The 22307-nt window shown below is 40.4% G+C and overlaps 1 protein-coding gene across 2 annotated transcripts in view; it reads right to left on the reverse strand.

Annotated features, from left to right (window-relative positions):
* The window catches only part of LOC124797902 (transmembrane 9 superfamily member 2), a 141593-nt gene that overhangs the window by 24333 nt on the left and 94953 nt on the right, over positions 1 to 22307 (reverse strand). The window contains exons 8-11 of one of the 2 annotated variants that reach the window (XM_047261020.1): positions 8153 to 8329; positions 7651 to 7905; positions 3808 to 3952; positions 71 to 248 (exon numbers count right to left, since the gene is read on the reverse strand). In XM_047261020.1, the coding sequence (XP_047116976.1) occupies positions 71 to 248; positions 3808 to 3952; positions 7651 to 7905; positions 8153 to 8329 (755 nt within the window). The remainder of the gene's footprint in view (positions 1 to 70; positions 249 to 3807; positions 3953 to 7650; positions 7906 to 8152; positions 8330 to 22307) is intronic. The other variant, XM_047261021.1, reaches the window with a different exon arrangement.

Here is a 22307-nt window from a genome sequence, read left to right on the forward strand (position 1 = left end):
AGAATGACCACTAATACTCTTAAGAATACACATAAACTAACTGCATATTTAAATAGCAAAATATATGTACCCTGGGCTTAGCATTGATGTGAGTAGAACATTGGATTTCCATTTCTCTCCACCAAAACTTTTGTAGATCCTGGCAGCAACATATCCAGCAGGTGTCCCAAAGCACACATACAGTACCATTGCACATGTCATAAGAGCTCCACGATTTGCAGGTGACAGAAAACCAAGGCAAGCAAATGCTGAAACAAAAGAGACATTACTTTTAATACTTCATTTCAATATCACTCCTCCAATGCAATATTGAAATAAATTCTCCAAAAGCGTGTTTTTGAATATATTTATACATTCTAGTAAACATGGTACCTGTGAAGTAAACCTTAATGTGCAAATAATGAAAAACTGAACGTAAAAATCTCTGTGATAAATCTGCTACTTCTAATGCAGGCATATTAAGTGCAACAAATATCTTGAACTTGATAAATATCATGATAATACACAGCAGTGGACTTGCAAATTGACAGGAATTTCACTGCCTAATTACATAATTTTAGGGTAATGGAAGAACACAGAAGTTATCACACTGTCAAATACCACTATGCAAATGAATAACCATTTAAAAGAAAAATGAAGCCACAGTATGATACCAAACTCACTATCCACAAGAACTTAATAGTTTCCAAACTTCATAACTGCACGTTTTCACCAGAAGATGACTAGTATAGCATTGTCAAAGTGTCATGGTGCTTCAACACTGACGTACTACAAATGCAAGAGTTTTTCCATCTTTATTATTTTAAGTTTACATTTAGGAGGCACTGAAATACAAACAATGCAACCCCCTGCTAATGATCTGCTCATATATATTTTCATATTTGAGTGCAGCCCTCCCTTTTACAAAGACCTCCAAGAATCACCGAAGAAAGAAATTACAATAGTGTAGGCACCATTAAACCATTTATGCTGTTTTTGAAAATACTGTTATCAAATATGTACTCTTCAAACTCTCAGATTAAAACTCTTGTACTCCATCATCTAGAGAAGCATTTTAAGCACCACCTAATAAAACTATCCCACTTTCCCAACAATAAAACTGCAACCCCTAGGGAACATCAGTCAATTTTCCATGCACCTCAGACAATTCCTGTCAGACATCTATTTCATCTGCCACATTCCCACAAACACCCTACAAAACTCGACTCCCAAACAGACTCAAAACACGAGTTGTTACTTTATCCTCTAAAAGCCTAAATCTCACTTAAGTCTCACTCCTATCCAAACTCTCACATTTGTTAATGGTACTGAAATATCTACCATGTTGCATTCATAACTAACATTAGATACTCCTGTGCAGTTATGTTCATCTCAAGTTAAATGCAAATGTACTTTATATTTTGAAATGTTTATCAGTATTTGGATATCTAACACAGTAGGTTCATCACTAATTGAAACCTGAAAATGGATGCTGCACGTCTGAAACTGGTTATTTAATAACTTTTTCTGTTTAAGTTAGATTATGTACTACAAATGTATACAGTTTCTTATGATATCAATAGCAGTTCCATACACCTCATGGTAAGTTACACCAAGTGCAGAATATCCAGGAGAAAATCCAGTGCTTAAATCGTAGGAGACTGAAATCACGCCACCCAACTCTGTGCGATGCTGTTGACATGGCTGCTAAGGATTTCAAACGTCTCGAAGAATGGAAAGGTCAGTGGGAAGCAGTGACAGATGTGTGCCTGCATATCATCATATCAGGTGTTGAACTTCTAAGTGGATTTGACCTACCATGCAAGAGCTGGACTACTCTCAACATCGTCCATACCGGCCATGGCTGATGCAGGGAGGCTCTCTTTAAGTGGAAGAAGCTACCTAATCCAACCTGTAACTGCAGGGCTCCATACCAGACTGTTCACCACATTGTCAGTGAATACAGGATTTGAGTCTACCATGGTGCTGAAGAGGACTTCCTGCTAGCAACTCCAGGTTGAAGGACTGGATATTCAGTTATAAAGACAAACTTAAGCTTCTTGTGTGTCAATATGTATATGTAATTTAATTTTATGAAATGTCTATATTAGCCTTTCGCTAAACAAATAAATAATAATGATATCAGTTTTAAACAGCATGTTAAAATCTGATCTTCCTTTTCTTACATAACTGCATACTACATTGAAAAGCCAAAGAAACTGGTACACATGCCTAATATTGTGCAGGGCCCTCACAAGCACACAGAAGTGCTGCAACATGACGTGACATGACTCGACTAATGTCTGAAGTAGTGCCGGAGGGAACTGACACCATGAATCCTGCAGGGGTGTCCATAAATCCATAATAGTAAGAGGGGGTCAAGATCTCTTCCGAACAGCATATTGCAAGGCATCCCAGGTATGCTCAATAATGTTCATGTCTGGAGAATTTGGTGGGCAGCAGAAATGTTTAAACGCAGAAGAGTGTTCCTGGAGCCACTCTGTAGCAAACCTGGATGTGTGGAGTGTCACATTGTCCTGCTGGAATTGCCCAAGTCCATCGGAATGCACAATGTACATGAATGGATGCAGGTGGTCAGACAGCATGGTTACATATGTGTCACCTGTCAGAGTTGGATCTAGATGTATCAGGGGTCCCATATTACTCCTATTGCACAGGCCCACTATTACAGAGCCTTTACCATCTTGAACAGTCCACTGCTGACATGCATGGTCCATGGATTCATGAGGTTGTCTCCATACCCGTACACGTCCATCCGCTTGATACTATTTGAAGCAACACCCATCCAACCAGGCAACATGTTTCCAATCATCAACAGTGTTGACAGGCCTACACGAGGCATAAACCTTTGTGCCATGCAGTCATCAAGGGTACACAAGTGGACCTTCAGCTCTGAAAGCCCCTATTGATGATGTTTTGTTGAATGGTTCAAATGCTGACACTTGTTGATGGCCCAGCACTGAAATCTGTAGAAATTTGCGCAAGGGTTGCACTTCTCTCATCTTGAATGATTCTCTTCAGTCATCGCTGGTCCCTTTTTAACAGGATCTTCTACCCCATTGTTCATGCGCCGACATTAACACCACCATTAAACTCACTTAAATCTTGATAAGTTGCCATTGTAGCAGCAGTAACTGATCTAACAACTGCGCCAGACACTTGTCATCTTATATAGGCATGCCACCAAAGCAAATACTATCAAAAAATACAATAAACTAAGTAAGAGGTGTCCACACCAAGAATTAAAATATAAGAACACAATGGAGGAAAGGAAGTACAACAGACAAACTGCCACAGGGAAGTGACAGTTGCAGTGAGTTCATTCAAATTTGTTTTCAAGTGGAGAGGGAATGTTTTTATGAGAGAAAACAAAAGTGAAATAATGCAGGGAGGGGGCAGGGGGCCAGAGGGGTTTGGAGAATGGGCTAAGAGAGGAACTCAAGGAAACAGGAAAAAGACTCCAAGCCATGCGACAGGTGGCGAGAACTTGAAGGCTTGCTTCTATTTGCTCATTTCTGGTTCAATGGAGCTGGATGATAGATCACACATTATACAACTCATATCATAGCTAAAGTTGCTCTTCCCTTCCTCTCAGTGCATGGAGGCCTAAAGTTTGTCAGAACTGTTCACTTTTCCATCTGTCTTTGTATGCATAAAATTATTATAATTATTATTGTAGCAACTTCAATTTAACCAATGCAAGAAAACACTCCTAATCATTAGTATGTACAACAAATAAATGTTTACATTTATTATGTGCTGTAAATCAATGTATAGATATGATTCTCAAATAAAATATGATCATACCTAAAGTGACAAGCGACATGCAGAAAACTTGTGTCCCTGAGCCCAGGAGAACAGAAAGCAACATCCCTTTCCGTGGTGGTCGAAAAACATCTCCATGTACTAGTTTCCATCCAAATTCTTCTTGGGCATCTTCGCCTGAATCAATCTGCATTAAGAACAAGACAGAGTCAGCATAGCAAAACAATAATTACTTCATCTAAGAGAGCCTTTGCACGCACATCTTCATACTCTTAACCAACGGGGATTAAAACTGCATACTGCACAAAATTAAGAAGACAGTAGCACCTCAACCTAAGTGCTGAAGATATTCACCATACAGCGAAGATGCTGAGCTGCAGATAGGCACGACAAAAAGACTGTCACAATATAAGCTTTCGGCCATACACACACACACACACACACACACACACACACACACACACACACACACACGCGGCTGCAGCTTTTGGCAGCTGAAGCCACACTGCAAGCAACAGCAGCAGTGCATGATGGGAGTGGAAACTGCGTGGGGTAAGGAGAAGGCTGGGGCAGGGAGGGGGAGGGATAGCAGGGTAGGGGTGGGGCACAGTGAAGTCTTGCTGGGGAGCGCACAAGGATGAGGTGGAGAGAGGGTAGAGCAGCTAGGTGCAGTTGGGACGTTAGACGGAGGGTAGGGGAAAGGTGTGGGGCGGGGAGGGGGGTTTGCAGAAAAGGAGAGAAGTAAAAAGACTGGGTGCATTGGTGGAATGAGAGCTTTGTAGTGCTGAAATGGGAACAAGGAAGGGGCTCGATGAGTGAGAAAAATGACTAACAAAGTTGACAGTCTTTTTGTTGTGCCTATCTGCGACTCAGCATCTCCACCATATGGTGAGTGGCAACTTTTCTTTTCATAAAATTGTTACGTTCCATCCTGGATTATGCATTTTTTGACTGCTGAAGATATTCCATATTTAACTACAGCAAGATGCGTGAAATGTTGTAAGTCAAATTGTAAAGCAGAAAAGCTAAAACTTTTAAAACCGAAATCTAAGACAAAAGCGTTCATAATAAATGTGATATTAAAAATTTACACCACATAAATTTCGAAGTAGCCTGACAGTCTGCTGCTACCAATTCCTACTTTCAAATATACTGTTGATCTGTGCGAATAATTTGAACTCTATCCTGATTAGTCACCAATAGGTGATATAACAGTGCAGAAATAAGTAAATACATTATTTATTGCAATTGCAATTTCGTGACGTGGTCATTTTCAATATTGTGGAATGGTGTAACCCACTCAGTAATATAAAGCTGTGAATAGCTGTGTAAGAGTAGTCGCATATGGTGTCCCCCCCCCCCCCCCCCCCCCCCCCGCCCGTTTCATATACCACATATGTCAGTAAGCTTTGAAATAATGATATACTAACTACACGAAATTTTATATCATTATTTCACCAGTTTCTTAATGCATATACTATATGGAACAGAAAAAAATTCAAAACACCACAAGTAACTACTCCTACACAGTATATCACAACTTTATATTACTGAGTGGGTTACAATATCCAACAATGCTTGAAAACGACTTGTCCAAACTGTAATTACAATAATTATTATTTTAATACCTAATAGTGGAATGATCTCATTTAAAAATTTTACAAAGGCTGTGGACTCAGTTACCATCAAAATTCTTAATCGCAGTATTACATTTTGAACATAAGTTGCAAATATTAGTCTGATTACAAAAAGAGCAATGTCATTATATACAACATGGTTAACTATGAAACATAAGTAAAGAAGATGTTGTCTTTGTCAGATTAATGTTAGTTTTCAAAAATTCTCTACTTCACAAAACAACTTTGAAAACAATGTTGCCGGCCAAAGTGGCCGAGCGGTTCTAGGCGCTTCAGTCTGGAACCATGTGACCATTACGGTCGCAGGTTCGAATCCTGCATCACGCATGACTGTGTGTGATGTCCTTATGTTAGTTAGGTTTAAGTAGCTGTAAGTTCTAGGGGACTGGTGACCTCCCAATGTTAAGTCCCATAGTGCTCAGAGCCATTTGAACCACTTGAAAAAAACGTTAGCAGTTACATTACGATCATTGTTTATATTTTGGTTTTGTGTCTTTAGGATGACAAACATCACCATATTTGCGAACTCGTGAAAACGCAACATATAACTGCCCAAGCAAAAAAAAAAAGTTTATGGTAAATACAATCCTGCCCTTAGAAGTGTCTGATGATCTGCTTTATTAAAGATCACAGCAAAGGCTACTTTTAAAGGGGATTGTTTTCTTATCATCTGAAAAGGCGTGGCTGGATCAGAAGGTACTGTGGGATACAAGTACACTTATTGGTATCAATGAATTTAGCAGTGATGATGTACTGGCATAACTGAGTTACCACTAATCTTGCACCATTAATTAACTTCTGATAACTATTAAGATAATAAAAATAAAGTAATGTAATAATAACATTTTATTTTTAAAACAATTGATGAGCTGGTAAACTGCAGAGATTTAAAGAGTTCAAGAATTCTACCGGATACAGATTAATGTTGTTTATTTCATCAAGTTTAACAGAATCAGAACTGAGGTAAACCTTTGCCTCTCAAGATAAACAGAATCACCATTGAATAGAATGATGAAGCATTTTGTTTACTGACCTCTGTGACGCTGAATAAGGAAGTAACAATACTATCATAACTACAATAATAATGTTTAGGAATTTTGATCACTTCACTGAAATAATCTGATCTAAATCACTGCTACTCAATTTAAGTGACCATCCAGCAAAAACCACATTACCATTTGCTTTCTTACTTTGAATCAACTTACGAATTTTTACATGGCACCCTAAGGGTGATTGTTTAACTGTAGTTTTGACAATGGCTTCTCTATTACCCTGTCTAATAATGGGTTATACTTGATGGAAATCTCCACCAAATGCTATTTTGCCTCCATAAGGTAGATGATTATTGATACAATGGGATTCATCCAGTCAATTAGTTGCCTGTAAAATGTTTATTCAAATCTTTTACCTACATTTCGACAAATATAAACCTCTCAGAAGAAGTAATAACTCTTTCACACATTGCATAAAAAATGAAACGAAGTCATAGGGCTTAATTAACAAAAAAAAAGTCGTCCATACAAATGCTATGGCATAGCCTTATGGCTTAGTCAACAATAAAAATGATCCATGTAAAATCTAATGTAGATGTGCATCATACACACTGACAGACCATGATGGACATCTACCTCAAATTTTACAGGGATCATTTTTACTATTGACTAAGCCATATAGCTACACCATAGGGTTTATAAGGATCACTAATTAAGCCCTATGACTTCATTTCTCTTTTCATGCAATATTTGATATGATTTATTACTTCTCATGACTAAGACAGGTTTGTATCTGTCCAAACCTAGGTAAAGATTTGAATAAACTTTTGACATGCAACTCATTGGCTGTATGATTCCCACTGTATCCATAATTGTACAGGTATTGACAGTTTAAGATTACAGAGATTATTATTCATGATGCTCCTTAAAAGTTGATCGACAATACTTAGTGCATCTTTGGGAACTATTGATATCTCATCCCAAATGATGACGTCCAAATCCCAGAGAAGTTGTGCATCCTCAGTGAGAGTGTGAATCGAAGAGACTAATATGCTGAAGATGAGTACAGATAGTTCGAAATCCTATCTGATGTGTGTCCCACTGGTAGGAAATTGGCAGCAAATGCCTGTCCATGCAACTGTTAATATAACCTTGTTTTCACCTTGTAAAATGTGACACAAAGTTTTGTAGAGAAATGTTTTACCGGAGCCTTTCAGTCCATCAATGAAGTAACAACTGGGAATCTTATTTCTTACTGAATTTAAGACTTCCTCGGCTATTGCCTTCTTTTCTTCATTTAGTTTTTTGTAAGCTGCCTTGTTGTTCATACATTCTTCTTCTGCATTGTAGGATTCTGTTGTATGTTGTGCGACGATCACAACAGGTGCCAGCTGCTTGAATTGTTGGCCAGATTTGCCATGATATTTAAAGACATTCTCCAATTCTAGCAGTTTGAGGTTGTAGGCTTCAGATAGCATGTGCTGTCTCTGAAAATCTCCTGTGAGTGAGTCCTGAAATGTTGTCCACAACTCAGGTATATTGGCAGGAGAACAAAATGAATGTGAAAAGCCATAATGTTTGAAAAATAGAGTTTTTTTTAACAAAAACAACAACTGTGAACTATTTGTATATTCTTCGTCATTAGTGGTGAACAAAATCTTCAAAATGATGTATCAATAATTTTGATTAAGGAATAGGGGAGATATGGCATATGGGGGGAAAAAAACACTGCTGAGAAATAATACATATTATTCTTACCTGGTTGTAACGAGCAATATCCTTGTGCAATGTTCTCAGCATGATCATGGCGACCATACCAGACAAGAACAAAACAATAACTAGGGAATTCAGGATACTGAACCACTGAATATTTGTGTGAGGCATTGACTCCAATATGTAATCCCACCGTGATGACCACTTTATAGTGTTATTTTTCTGAAACAAAGACAAAAGTGGCACAGACTGAGTAAAAATGCACATAGGTGTGTATGTACAAAAAATCTGTGCCACAATAAAAGACACAAAAATTAGAAATTAGGCATTTTATCACCACTCTGTTCAACATACAGCCTGCATCTGTATGGGTTGGCATGTACATCTAATACAACAAAAGTTGTGCAGGAACTTGGTGTTAGTGTATGGCATGAATCTTTGGCTTCCTGCCAATCGACACCCGCCCAACAAAAATTTATGTGGATAAGTGGGCTACATACTGCACATTTGTATTGCTCTTATTTTGCTGATAACAACTTCATCAATTCAGATTTCATGTCAATAATAGTAATATGTAAGAGGAAATGGGATTTGATAAGCTTATATACATAAACAAACAACACTCCCCCCCCCCTCCTCCACAACCAAAATTATGACTATAAAAGCTTACATCAAGTTTCACCCAAGGGAAAAAATTCATTTCCCTCCTTTATGTATGTATGTATGTGTACCACTCCGTAGAAGAGTGTGCTTTTTCGCAGCTGATCTCGCGTTGATACCATCCGTTAGCAAAAGAGATCCTATTCAATGTTCGAATTCAATTATCCTCTTCACTTCTCCACCTGCTCAGCACAGGAAGTCTATCTGGCCAGGAACCCTACTAGCCAGTTGTGCTATTGGAATGACTGTAACTATTGTGTAAGACATCTTGGCTCGCTATGTGTATTCTGAGTCATATCAAACTCAGCCGCACCAATAATGTTACTAATTTTACTATGAATATTTATCACAGTTCTGTTACAAATGGCTTGGAAACAACTGTTACACGCGCCTGAGGCAGTTGTAGCTGAGTTATGTCGCCAGGAGGATCCTTCAGACAAAGAGGATGGTGACCCTGACCTGGAAGAGGCTGTCTCAGAATTTTGACAATGGAAGTCTTATGAACAACGATATAGAAGAAGTGTTTTTGACTATGATGATGTGGGTGAGAGGTACAGGAGTGAAGAAGAAGGAACAAAAGATATAAATTTTGAGTTAGGTATGGGCAAGCAAACAATCTGGACCAACAAGCCTTTATGTTCAAAAGAGTCATAAACCCATTCTCCAAACGTGATTACTCACCTGCCTGGACCTAACGGGAAGGCAAAAGGGATTACAGATGAAAAAACATTACTTTCACTTTTTATGACTGATGAAATGATAGAAAACACAGTCTGTAATACTAATAATGAAATAGATCAATCAAAGCTCAAGCATAGTGACTCCAGCAATTCATTTTTACATCCAACACACGTAACAGAGAGAAAACCATTCACCGGTCTCGTGTTCATGAAGGGTCTCTTGAAAGATTCTGGTTTATTCCAAGACCATATGTTTTCCGAGATGTATGGAGCACCGATCTTTCACTGTGCAATGTTGCAGAAAATATTTACATTCCTTCAACAAAATTTTATATTTGATGATAAAAGTGCTAGGGAGTCGAGAACAACTGAAGACAAAGTTTCTGCATTTCAGGAAACATGTTATACATTGTTTGCAGTATTATAGCCCATCACAAGTATTTGACAGTGGATGAAACATTACTGAGTTTCCATGGTCAGTGTCCCTTCAGAACGTTTGTACCATCAAAACCTGATAAGTATGGTCCAAAAATACACTCCTGAAAATTGAAATAAGAACACCGTGAATTCATTGTCCCAGGAAGGGGAAACTTTATTGACACATTCCTGGGGTCAGATACATCACATGATCACACTGACAGAACCACAGGCACAAACGAAAAAATGGCTGACATCGAAATAAGTGTCCAAGGAATAGAAAAGCAACTGGAATCACTCAATAGAGGAAAGTCCACTGGACCTGACAGGATACCAATTCGATTCTACACAGAGTACGCGAAAGAACTTGCCCCCCTTCTAACAGCCGTGTACCGCAAGTCTCTAGAGGAACGGAGGGTTCCAAATGATTGGAAAAGAGCACAGATAGTCCCAGTCTTCAAGAAGGGTCGTCGAGCAGATGCGCAAAACTATAGACCTATATCTCTTACGTCGATCTCTTGTAGAATTTTAGAACATGTTTTTTGCTCGCGTATCAGGTCATTTCTGGAAACCCAGAATCTACTATGTAGGAATCAACATGGATTCCGGAAACAGCGATCGTGTGAGACCCAACTCGCCTTATTTGTTCATGAGACCCAGAAAATATTAGATACAGGCTCCCAGGTAGATGCTATTTTTCTTGACTTCCGGAAGGCGTTCGATACAGTTCCGCACTGTCGCCTGATAAACAAAGTACGGAATATCAGACCAGCTGTGTGGCTGGATTGAAGAGTTTTTAGCAAACAGAACACAGCATGTTGTTATCAATGGAGAGACATCTACAGACGTTAAAGTAACCTCTGGCGTGCCACAGGGGAGTGTTATGGGACCATTGCTTTTCACAATATATATAAATGACTTAGTAGATAGTGTCGGAAGTTCCATGCGGCTTTTCGCGGATGATGCTGTAGTATACAGAGAAGTTGCTGCATTAGAAAATTGTAGCGAAATACAGGAAGATCTGCAGCGGATAGGCACTTGGTGCAGGGAGTGGCAACTGACCCTTAACATAGACAAATGTAATGAATTGCGAATACATAGAAAGAAGGATCCTTTATTGTGTGATTATATGATAGCGGAACAAACACTGGTAGCAGTTACTTCTGTAAAATATCTGGGAGTATGCGTATGGAACGATTTGAAGTGGAATGATCATATAAAACTAATTGTTGGTAAGGCGGGTACCAGGTTGAGATTCATTGGGAGAGTGCTTAGAAAATGTAGTCCATCAACAAAGGAGGTGGCTTACAAAACACTCGTTCGACCTATACTTGAGTATTGCTCATCAGTGTGGGATCCGTACCAGGTCGGGTTGACGGAGGAGATAGAGAAGATCCAAAGAAGAGCGGCGCGTTTCGTCACTGGGTTATTTGGTAACCGTGATAGCGTTACGGAGATGTTTAATAAACTCAAGTGGCAGACTCTGCAAGAGAGGCGCTCTGCATCGCGGTGTAGCTTGCTCGCCAGGTTTCGAGAGGGTGCGTTTCTGGATGAGGTATCGAATATATTGCTTCCCCCTACTTATACTTCCCGAGGAGATCACGAATGTAAAATTAGAGAGATTAGAGCGCGCACGGAGGCTTTCAGACAGTCGTTCTTCCCGCGAACCATACGCGACTGGAACAGGAAAGGGAGGTAATGACAGTGGCACGTAAAGTGCCCTCCGCCACACACCGTTGGGTGGCTTGCGGAGTATCAATGTAGATGTAGATGTAGATGCAACAGAGCATGCACAATGTCGGCACTAGTACAGTGTATATCCACCTTTCGCAGCAATGCAGGCTGCTATTCTCCCATGGAGACGATCGTAGAGATGCTGGATGTAGTCCTGTGGAACGGCTTGCCATGCCATTTCCACCTGGCGCCTCAGTTGCACCAGCGTTCGTGCTGGACGTGCAGACCGCGTGAGACGACGCTTCATCCAGTCCCAAACATGCTCAATGGGGGACAGATCCGGAGATCTTGCTGGCCAGGGTAGTTGACTTACACCTTCTAGAGCACGTTGGGTGGCACGGGATACACGCGGACGTGCATTGTCCTGTTGGAACAGCAAGTTCCCTTGCCGGTCTAGGAATGGTAGAACGATGGGTTCGATGACGGTTTGGATGTACCGTGCACTATTCAGTGTCCCCTCGACGATCACCAGTGGTGTACGGCCAGTGTAGGAGATCGCTCCCCACACCATGATGCCGGGTGTTGGCCCTGTGTGCCTCGGTCGTATGCAGTCCTGATTGTGGCGCTCACCTGCACGGCGCCAAACACGCATACGACCATCATTGGCACCAAGGCAGAAGCGACTCTCATTGCTGAAGACGACACGTCTCCATTCGTCCCTCCATTCACGCCTGTCGCGACACCACTGGAGGCGGGCTGCACGATGTTGGGGCGTGAGCGGAAGACGGCCTAACGGTGTGCGGAACCGTAGCCCAGCTTCATGGAGACGGTTGCGAATGGTCCTCGCCGATACCCCAGGAGCAACAGTGTCCCTAATTTGCTGGGAAGTGGCGGTGCGGTCCCCTACGGCACTGTGTAGGATCCTACGGTCTTGGCGTGCATCCGTGCGTCGCTGCGGTCCGGTCCCAGGTCGACGGGCATGTGCACCTTCCGCCGACCACTGGCGACAACATCGATGTACTGTGGAGACCTCACGCCCCACGTGTTGAGCGATTCGGCGGTACGTCCACCCGGCCTGCCGCATGCCCACTATACGCCCTCGCTCAAAGTCCGTCAACTGCACATACGGTTCACGTCCACGCTGTCGTGGCATGCTACCAGTGTTAAAGACTGCGATGGAGCTCCGTATGCCACGGCAAACTGGCTGACACTGATGGCGGCGGTGCACAAATGCTGCGCAGCTAGCGCCATTCGACGGCCAACACCGCGGTTCCAGGTGTGTCCGCTGTGCCGTGCGTGTGATCATTGCTTGTACAGCCCTCTCGCAGTGTCCGGAGCAAGTATGGTGGGTCTGACACACCGGTGTCAATGTGTTCTTTTTTCCATTTCCAGGAGTGTAGTTTCACTGAGTGATGCATACTGTTCTGTTTTATTTCACGCATTCTATATATTGGAAAAGAGCAAACAAATAAGAAGGATGATTTATCCATACCAACTAAGTAGTTTCTTATGCTTACTGATTCAGTGACAGGGATCAATCTAAATGTAACAACTGATAACATTTACTTCGTATTAGTTGGCAGAGAAACTGTCTGAGAGGAGACTTATGTTAGTCACTACTCTACATAAAAATAAGTGTGAAATACCACTAGCCATGTTGTCAACGGCCCTAGCTGGCACTGTGAAGTTCGTCTGTCAAGACGACAAAATATTGGTTTCTTTCACCCCTAAAAAAAAACAAAAAAGTTATGCTACTGTCAAAAATGCACCATGGTGGAACAATGGGTGATGAGTCAAGCGAGCCAGAGTGTTTAATTCTATAACCTATCAAAAGGTAGAGTGGATGTTTTGGACAAACTTTACAAAGACAAGACAACCAAACCGAAAACCTGAAGGTGGCCACTGAGATACTTCAGAATAATAGATATCACAGTTGTAAATAATTCTGTTTTATTCAAATATAATACTAACCAAGATTCATTCCCAATAGATTCACAGACCACATTCCTAAAAAGTCTCTTGTTGGCTTTGACCAAACCTATGATGGAAAAAAAAAAAAATGCCAAACCCAAGTATTTTGAGAGCTCTTTGTTTGACAACTGCCGACGTGTCAGGAGAAAAAAAAGAACACTCCCCTGCCACATACAATCAGAATTCTTAGACAAAACGTGGAAGATGTAACTTGTGTGATTATTCAAAAGATAGATGGAGGAAGCAAATTTTGTGTCAATGTAATTCACGCGTATGTGGTGAGCATAAAACAATACTGTGTGTTAGATGTGTGACTGATGATTCTACTGAGGAAACAGATACAGTATTCCTTTCTATTTGTGGAAAAAAATTTCATTTTTTGTTTACATTAATTTGTGTTTAGTCAAAAGAAACGGGAATTGTGTTTCATATTGTGTAGGTGCTTGATTTGGATTTCATTGCCACTAACGGGTAACAGTTATATATTATGTCTACAAAAAGTATTTTTGTCATGTAACGTACTGTCAATAAACATACAATAATAATACTTATGTGTAACTATATCCACAGAAACCACATCCTGTAGGGTTAAATATCAAAGCACAAACACACAACCCCAGAGGGTGCCTGCTGTCTATGGAAATTACATTGCCGAGAATACGGGCTAAAATGTTTGCACAGGTCAAGAAAATATTTGTTATGTACAGGATAACTAACATCCCACTAACACATCATTTAATTTAATCGGATGGATCAAAAAACCAGCTTACCAAGCGGTGGCACCAGAAAAAACTCATAACGTTTAAAGGAATGTGTAAGCTTTTGGAGCCAGTGGTTCCTCCTCCAGGCGGAAGAGATGAAGGAGAAGGAAGTAGTATAAAGGTAAGGTTTAGGAAATAGGAAGAATTCTGAAAAGTTAGCCTGAACTGCCAGTCAGGGGAAACTTATGAGAAGGGAAAACTGATTGTCGAGGGCTGCATTGGACGAGATTTGAAAACCTGAGAGCTTGAAGACAGATCATCATGCAAGAGTTAATAAGAGTGAAAAGTGCATTTTATGTGGTAGAGGTAGGGAGAAATAGACAATTCAGAGAATAAAATGCACAGAAAATTAAAAGGAAATGACAAAAAGAATTGTTACTGAGAAGAAATGCTGAGACTGAGGAAATTTAAAGAATATAATTAACATAAATTAAGGCCAGGTGGGTGGCAAGGACCAAGGATGTTTTAACGGCAATTCCCACTTATGGAATTCTGAGAAACTGATTTTTGGAAGATGAGTCCAGATGGCATATATGGTGAAATAGAAATTAAGGTCACTACTGTCATGTTGTAGAGTATGCTCTGAACAGGAGACTACGTGATGCCAGTATACACCCTCTGCATATGACCATTCATCCTAACTGATAACTTTGTGGTAGTCATGCTGATGTAAAAGGCCAAAAGTATCTACATAACAGCTGGTACATGACATGCTTTCCCTTTGATGGTATATGTTCTGCCAGTTACAGGCTGGTATAGGTGGGGGTATGAGGATGCACACGGCAAGTCTTTGTCAGGAAGTCATAGACTTGTCATTGTAGTTGATTAACACACTCACAACCAGGATAATACTGAGTGAGCAGTGGTATACTCCAAAGCTGCTTTTCTTCTTTGGAAAGGTCAGCAGTACAAGAATTGGATCTGAAGGCTCACAGAATATGCTTTTGAAGTAGGCTGATAGGGTAATTACGCCCAGTGAAGCATGAGGTGAGAGTGGTGGTGTATTGCTGTAAAGAGTGTGCATCAGAACAAATATGTTTGCCTCGAATGTCAAGGCAGTATGTGAGGGATTGTTTGACACAGATAGGGTGACAACTATCAAAATGTAAGTACTACTGTTTGTTAGTAGATTTAATGTGAACAGACGTGTGGCAGATCCTCGGGGAAGATGAGGTCAACACCAAGGAAACTGGCATGGGATTTGAATGGGACCATGTGAAATTTAATTACGGGAATATATTTAGAGATTCTAAGAATTTTAAAAGGTCAGCCTTAGCAAGAGTCCAAATGGCAAAGATGTTGTCCAATATCAAAACTTAACCAGGTAAGCCCCCTCCACGTGACCCATAGAAAGGTTGGCACAGGAAGGAGCCAAACTGGTTTCCATGGCCATGCCCCTGGTCTATTTGCATGCCTGCCTCTCAATGGTAAAGTAGTTGTTGGTAAGTATAAAGTTGGTGAGCATAGGTTTGAAATTAGGAGGGCACTGGTTAAGGCAATGTTCAGCGCGAGGAATGATGGTATAAAGGGAGGTAGCATCAGTGGTGACAAGCAAGGTATGTGATGGGAGTAAAACAGGAACAGATTTCATGGGATCAGAGAAACGGTAAGTGACTTTAATACAGGAGAGGAGTATTTGTACTGTAGGTTGCAGCATTGATCCACTAAGGCATACACACGTTGAAGGGTATTTTGAAGCCAGCAACTACGGGACACCAGATGACTGGGTTTGTGGATCTTAGGAAGAAGGTAAAAGATAGGAGTACGTGGTTAAGGTGGTGTATGAAGCACTGTGAACTGAGGTATTAGACATTACGAGATGCCTGAGGTTGGAGGGCCTGTAGGTCAGTTTGTGTCACACGGATAGGGTTGGAAGTGAGGCCCTTGGATAATACGATAACTGAAGAGGGAAGAGTGCCTTAGATGAGAGGTTGAGAACACTGTACTGTTGTCGTTGGTTCTTGTGACCTTGTGTTATCATTGCTCTGAGAGGCAATGGTGAAGGCTGGGGCATGTTAAGAAGGTTGACCAAGCTTGGTTTGTAGGACAGGAGTGGGTGCTGGTGGTGTGGCTGTTTGTTGTTGTTGTTGTCTTCAGTCCTGAGACTGGTTTGATGCAGCTCTCCATGCTACTCTATCCTGTGCAAGCTTTTTCATCTCCCAGTACCTACTGCAACCTACATCCTTCTGAATCTGCTTAGTGTATTCATCTCTTGGTCTCCCTCTACGATTTTTACCCTCCACGCTGCCTTCCAATACTAAATTGGTGATCCCTTGATGCCTCAGAACATGTCCTACCAACCGATCCCTTCTTCTGGTCAAGTTGTGCCACAAACTTCTCTTCTCCCCAATCCTATTCAATACTTCCTCATTAGTTATGTGATCTACCCATCTAATCTTCATCATTCTTCTGTGGCACCACATTTCGAAAGCTTCTATTCTCTTCTTGTCCAAACTATTTATCGTCCATGTTTCACTTCCATACATGGCTACACTTCATACGAATACTTTCAGAAATGACTTCCTGACACTTAAATCAATACTGGATGTTAACAAATTTCTCTTCTTCAGAAACGCTTTCCTTGCCATTGCCAGCCTACATTTTATATCCTCTCTACTTCGACCATCATCAGTTATTTTGCTCCCCAAATAGCAAAACTCCTTTACTACTTTAAGTGCCTCATTTCCTAATCTAATTCCCTCAGCATCACCCGACTTAATTAGACTACATTCCATTATCCTTGTTTTGCTTTTGTTGATGTTCATCTTATAGCCTCCTTTCAAGACACTATCCATTCCATTCAACTGCTCTTCCAAGTCCTTTGCTGTCTCTGACAGAATTACAATGTCATCGGCGAACCTCAAAGTTTTTATTTCTTCTCCCTGAATTTTAATACCTACTCCGAATTTTTCTTTTGCTTCCTTTACTGCTTGCTCAATATACAGATTGAACAACATCGGGGAGAGGCTACAACCCTGTCTTACTCCCTTCCCAACCACTGCTTCCCTTTCATGTCCCTCGACTCTTATAACAGCCATCTGGTTTCTGTACAAATTGTAAATAGCCTTTCGCTCCCTGTATTTTACCCCTGCCACCTTTAAAATTTGAAAGAGAGTATTCCAGTCAACATTGTCAAAAGCTTTCTCTAAGTCTACAAATGCTAGAAACGTAGGTTTGCCTTTCCTTAATCTTTCTTCTAAGATAAGTCGTAAGGTCAGTATTGCCCCACGTGTTCCAGTGTTTCTACGGAATCCAAACTGATCTTCCCCGAGGTTGGCTTCTACTAGTTTTTCCATTCGTCTGTAAAGAATTCGTGTTAGTATTTTGCAGCTGTGACTTCTTAAGCTGATAGTTCGGTAATTTTCACATCTGTCAACACCTGCTTTCTTTGGGATTGGAATTATATTCTTCTTGAAGTCTGAGGGTATTTCGCCTGCCTCATACATCTTCCTCACCAGATGGTAGAGTTTTGTCAGGACTGGCTCTCCCACGGCCGTCAGTAGTTCCAATGGAATATTGTCTACTCCGGGGGCCTTGTTTCGACTCAGGTCTTTCAGTGCTCTGTCAAACTCTTCTCGCAGTATCATATCTCCCATTTCATCTTCATCTACATCCTCTTCCATTTCCATAATATTGTCCTCAAGTACATCGCCCTTGTATAGACCCTCTATATACTCCTTCCACCTATCTGCTTTCCCTTCTTTGCTTAGAACTGGGTTTCCATCTGAGCTCTTGATATTCATACAAGTCGTTGTCGTATCTCCAAAAGTCTCTTTAATTTTCCTGTAGGCGGTATCTATCTTACCCCTAGTGAGATAGGCCTCTACATCCTTACATTTGTCCTCTAGCGATCCCTGCTTAGCCATTTTGCACTTCCTGTCGATCTCATTTTTGAGACGTTTGTATTCCTTTTTGCCTGTTTCACTTACTGCATTTTTATATTTTCTCCTTTCATCAATTAAATTCAATATTTCTTCTGTTACCCAAGGATTTCTACTAGCCCTCGTCTTTTTACCTACTTGATCCTCTGCTGCCTTCACTACTTCATCCCTCAAAGCTACCCATTCTTCTTCTACTGTATTTATTTCCCCCATTCCTGTCAATTGCTCCCTTATGCTCTCCCTGAATCTCTGTACAATCTCTGGTTCTTTCAGTTTATCCAGGTCCCATCTCCTTAAATTCCCACCTTTTTGCAGTTTCTTCAGTTTTAATCTACAGGTCATAACCAATAGATTGTGGTCAGAGTCCACATCTGCCCCTGGAAATGTCTTACAATTTAAAACCTGGTTCCTAAATCTCTGTCTTACCATTATATAATCTATCTGAAACCTTTTAGTATCTCCAGGGTTCTTCCATGTATACAACCTTCTTTCATGATTCTTAAACCAAGTGTTAGTTATGATTATGTTGTGCTCTGTGCAAAATTCTACCAGGCAGCTTCCTCTTTCATTTCTGACACCCAATCCATATTCACCTACTATGTTTCCTTCTCTCCCTTTTCCTACACTCGAATTCCAGTCACCCATGACTATTAAATTTTCGTCTCCCTTCACAATCTGAATAATTTCTTTTATTTCATCATACATTTCTTCAATTTCTTCGTCATCTGCAGAGCTAGTTGGCATATAAACTTGTACTACTGTAGTAGATGTGGGCTTCGTATCTATCTTGGCCACAATAATGCGTTCACTATGCTGTTTGTAGTAGCTTACCCGCACTCCTATTTTCCTATTCATTATTAAACCTACTCCTGCATTACCCCTATTTGATTTTGTGTTTATAACCCTGTAGTCACCTGACCAGAAGTCTTGTTCCTCCTGCCACCAAACTTCACTAATTCCCACTATATCTAACTTCAACCTATCCATTTCCCTTTTTAAATTTTCTAACCTACCTGCCCGATTAAGGGATCTGACATTCCACGCTCCGATCCGTAGAACACCAGTTTTCTTTCTCCTGATAACGACATCCTCTTGAGTAGTCCCCACCCGGAGATCCGAATGGGGGACTATTTTACCTCCGGAATATTTTACCCAAGAGGACGCCATCATCATGTAATCATACAGTAAAGCTGCATGCCCTCGGGAAAAGGTGCTGTTTAAGGAGCTGGAGACAGGAAGGAAAACACCACTGTTGAGATAGTTTAGGAGAAGACAGGATAACTTTGTGATGTCAATTCTGACCTGTTATTGAAATTTGAAGTTGTAGGGCTGAAAAGAGACTTTTGGATAATACAAATACTCTATCAGCCCAGAACAAAAGCAGATTTCCCAGTCCATCACACCCAATCCTGGTACTGCTGATCCCTCCAAAAAACAAGTTAAAAGTACACCTCTCATCACTCAGTATTATCCTGATCTGGAATATATTAATCAGCTACTTCAATAAGGCTTTGACTTCCCAAAAATACGCCTTGAAATGAGTTCCATTCTTGTCCGGCATTTTTCCCACTACATCTAGAATAACTTTTCGTTGCCCCCCCCCCCCCCCCTCCCCATCTACATAATATACTGGTCAGATCCTATGTTTCTTCTGCATCCATTTCTCTACCCACAGCTAGTAACTCTGTAACTGTTCCTGCTATAAGACTTGCCCTAAGCACCCTCCTACCATCACCTATACCTGCCCTGTTAACTGTCAAAACAAATACTATCTAAGGGAGAGCCACTTCTGAAATGACACATGTTGGGTACCAACAATTGTGTAAACACTTTTCAGCTTCTATATTGGTACTGCTACCACCAATTTAACAGTTAAAATGAATGGGCATAGGCAGGGGCATATACTGGCAAAGAACAATGTCTTGCTGCAGAGCACACTCTCAACATGACACTCATGACTTCTTCGGAGGTGGGAATTGGTGTTAAACCACATCCTGGTTTCTCACCACCCACCTGTCTTTAATTTACGTTAATTATTTTCTTTAATTTCCTCAGTCCCAGCATTTCTCCTCGGTAACTATTCCTTTATTCATTCCCTTTTAATTTTCAATATCTTTTAATTTCTAAACTGTGTTATTTTTTCCCACCTCCCCATCTCTACCACATATAATGTATTCAGCTTTCATGATGTTTTGTCACTAATCTCCATCTTGCTTATTACCCTGCCTTCCACATTGAAACTCTCAGGTGTTTAAGCTTCGTTCAGTGGAGTCTTACCTTCTCATCCCGTCCGATAAGTTTCCCTTGACCTGCAGTTCTGGGCGATTGTCTGAACTCTCCCCATTTCCTACTCCACCACTCCTTTTCTTTCAACAATCTTCCTTCCTCTTCAACCCTTCTGCTAGGAGGAGGAACCACTGGCTACAAAAACATGCACATTTCTTTAACCTTTATATGTGTTTTCTCCTGCTGCTTCTGCCACTTTTTTTCAAAAATTGATTATTTTTGTTGATATATTAAAGTCTCTTTCAAATGGATGGATCGCTGACTGATTGATCGATTGATTGATTGATCGAATGACTGATTATTGGAATTAAAATGGACCAAACTGCAAAATCATAAGTGCCTTCTTCTTTAAATAGTCGAAGTCTAAAGGATTCCATGAGGAGGAAAGGATGATGTCTTGCTGTTACATCTGAAGCTTAGAACCAGATAAAAGGAAAAACAAAGGGGGAAAAAATGAAAGGGAGAGCAATAAAACGCAGTAAGGTTGGAAGGATGCACCAGCTAGAAACAGCCAGGTCTCCCAGTGCTAGTCTTCCAACAAGAAGTAGGCTTCTGTACCTGATCACAGCTGCACCCTTAGTCACTGTAGAAGACAGCAGTACGCCAAGTCACAGAATGCCACAAATATAAAAATACCTTAAATAAAACAACTAACAATCATGAAACCAAGAACAAATATGAAACATAAAAAGGTAGAAAATACCACAAATCAGGCCAGGCTGCTGTTCAGAGGTATCTAGACAGCCAGTTCAATTTTTAACAGTTTAATCTGAGACATAGAAGCTGGAATGAGATAAAACAATGGTAAAGAACTGCACAAGAGTAATAAAATATATGAAGTTATGAGTTTCCTCTTAAACTGCATTACAGTTTATTTTATTATTTTTAATATAGTATTTTAGCACTGCAGTTCACATGAATAACTAGATCTCTTAAGCAATAACTTTATCGTGGAACTCTTCCATTTGGTCCAAATTTGCATAGAAAAACAACAATATGGGAATTGAGAGTCTGCCTTGATACAAAATGCTTTTTGTTATTTGTTTGTTTATATATTCTCCACATTAGTTTGAGTGACAATTATCACCATCAACAGTGGGTTCTTTAAATCTAAAACTTGCAGTAAATAGTATAGTTACAATACACTGTAACACATTATTACATTTGTACTGTTTGTTTCTTAAATATTGTTTTCTGTGGATATTTTCATACCACCTTATTTATTGTATGTTACAGCATGGTTTTAAGCACTGTTGTCACTGTTTGCAGAATACTTTCAGTGCTTTTTCTGTTGCTGTTTTTCTCAGCATACATCATGTCATCTGCAACTGTGTGAGCAGCTGTTAGGAAACAAACCTACAACGTGAACTTACGTTTATCAGCATTATACAATTGGGATTGTGGTAGTGTTATGGATACAGTTTTGGTGTGTACTAGACTGTTACTTAGTTTGTCCATACTCACATTCATAGAGTGGCCTGCAGCTAATTTTATACACAGAAAAACAAAACTTTTACATTTCTTTTATGATCCAAAACACTACGCCATCTTGCTGTTCATGAGTGTCATGAGAAATGTTTTGCATGTTGCAAGAAGGCTACAAAAACTCTAGTGGAAGTTCTGACGACTTCTGTTCCTTATTTATGTCGCTGTGTATGATGGTGGAGTGGTTCTTTTGCGTGTGTGTGCTTTCTGTGCTGTGTCCTGGATCAATTCTCTGAGAACAGTACAGAGCGTGTTGTTACAAAGTGTTGTGTTTTTGTTTATTCCATTTTTCCCTTCCACTACAGCCTTTTGTATGTAGCAATTTTCTTCTATTGTTAGTTGTCGATATAAACTGTTGATGTGTTTCAGGATGTGCAGATAGCTT

The sequence above is a fragment of the Schistocerca piceifrons genome, chromosome 5 (genome assembly GCF_021461385.2).
Source record: "Schistocerca piceifrons isolate TAMUIC-IGC-003096 chromosome 5, iqSchPice1.1, whole genome shotgun sequence".
Taxonomy (NCBI): Eukaryota; Metazoa; Arthropoda; class Insecta; order Orthoptera; family Acrididae; genus Schistocerca; species Schistocerca piceifrons.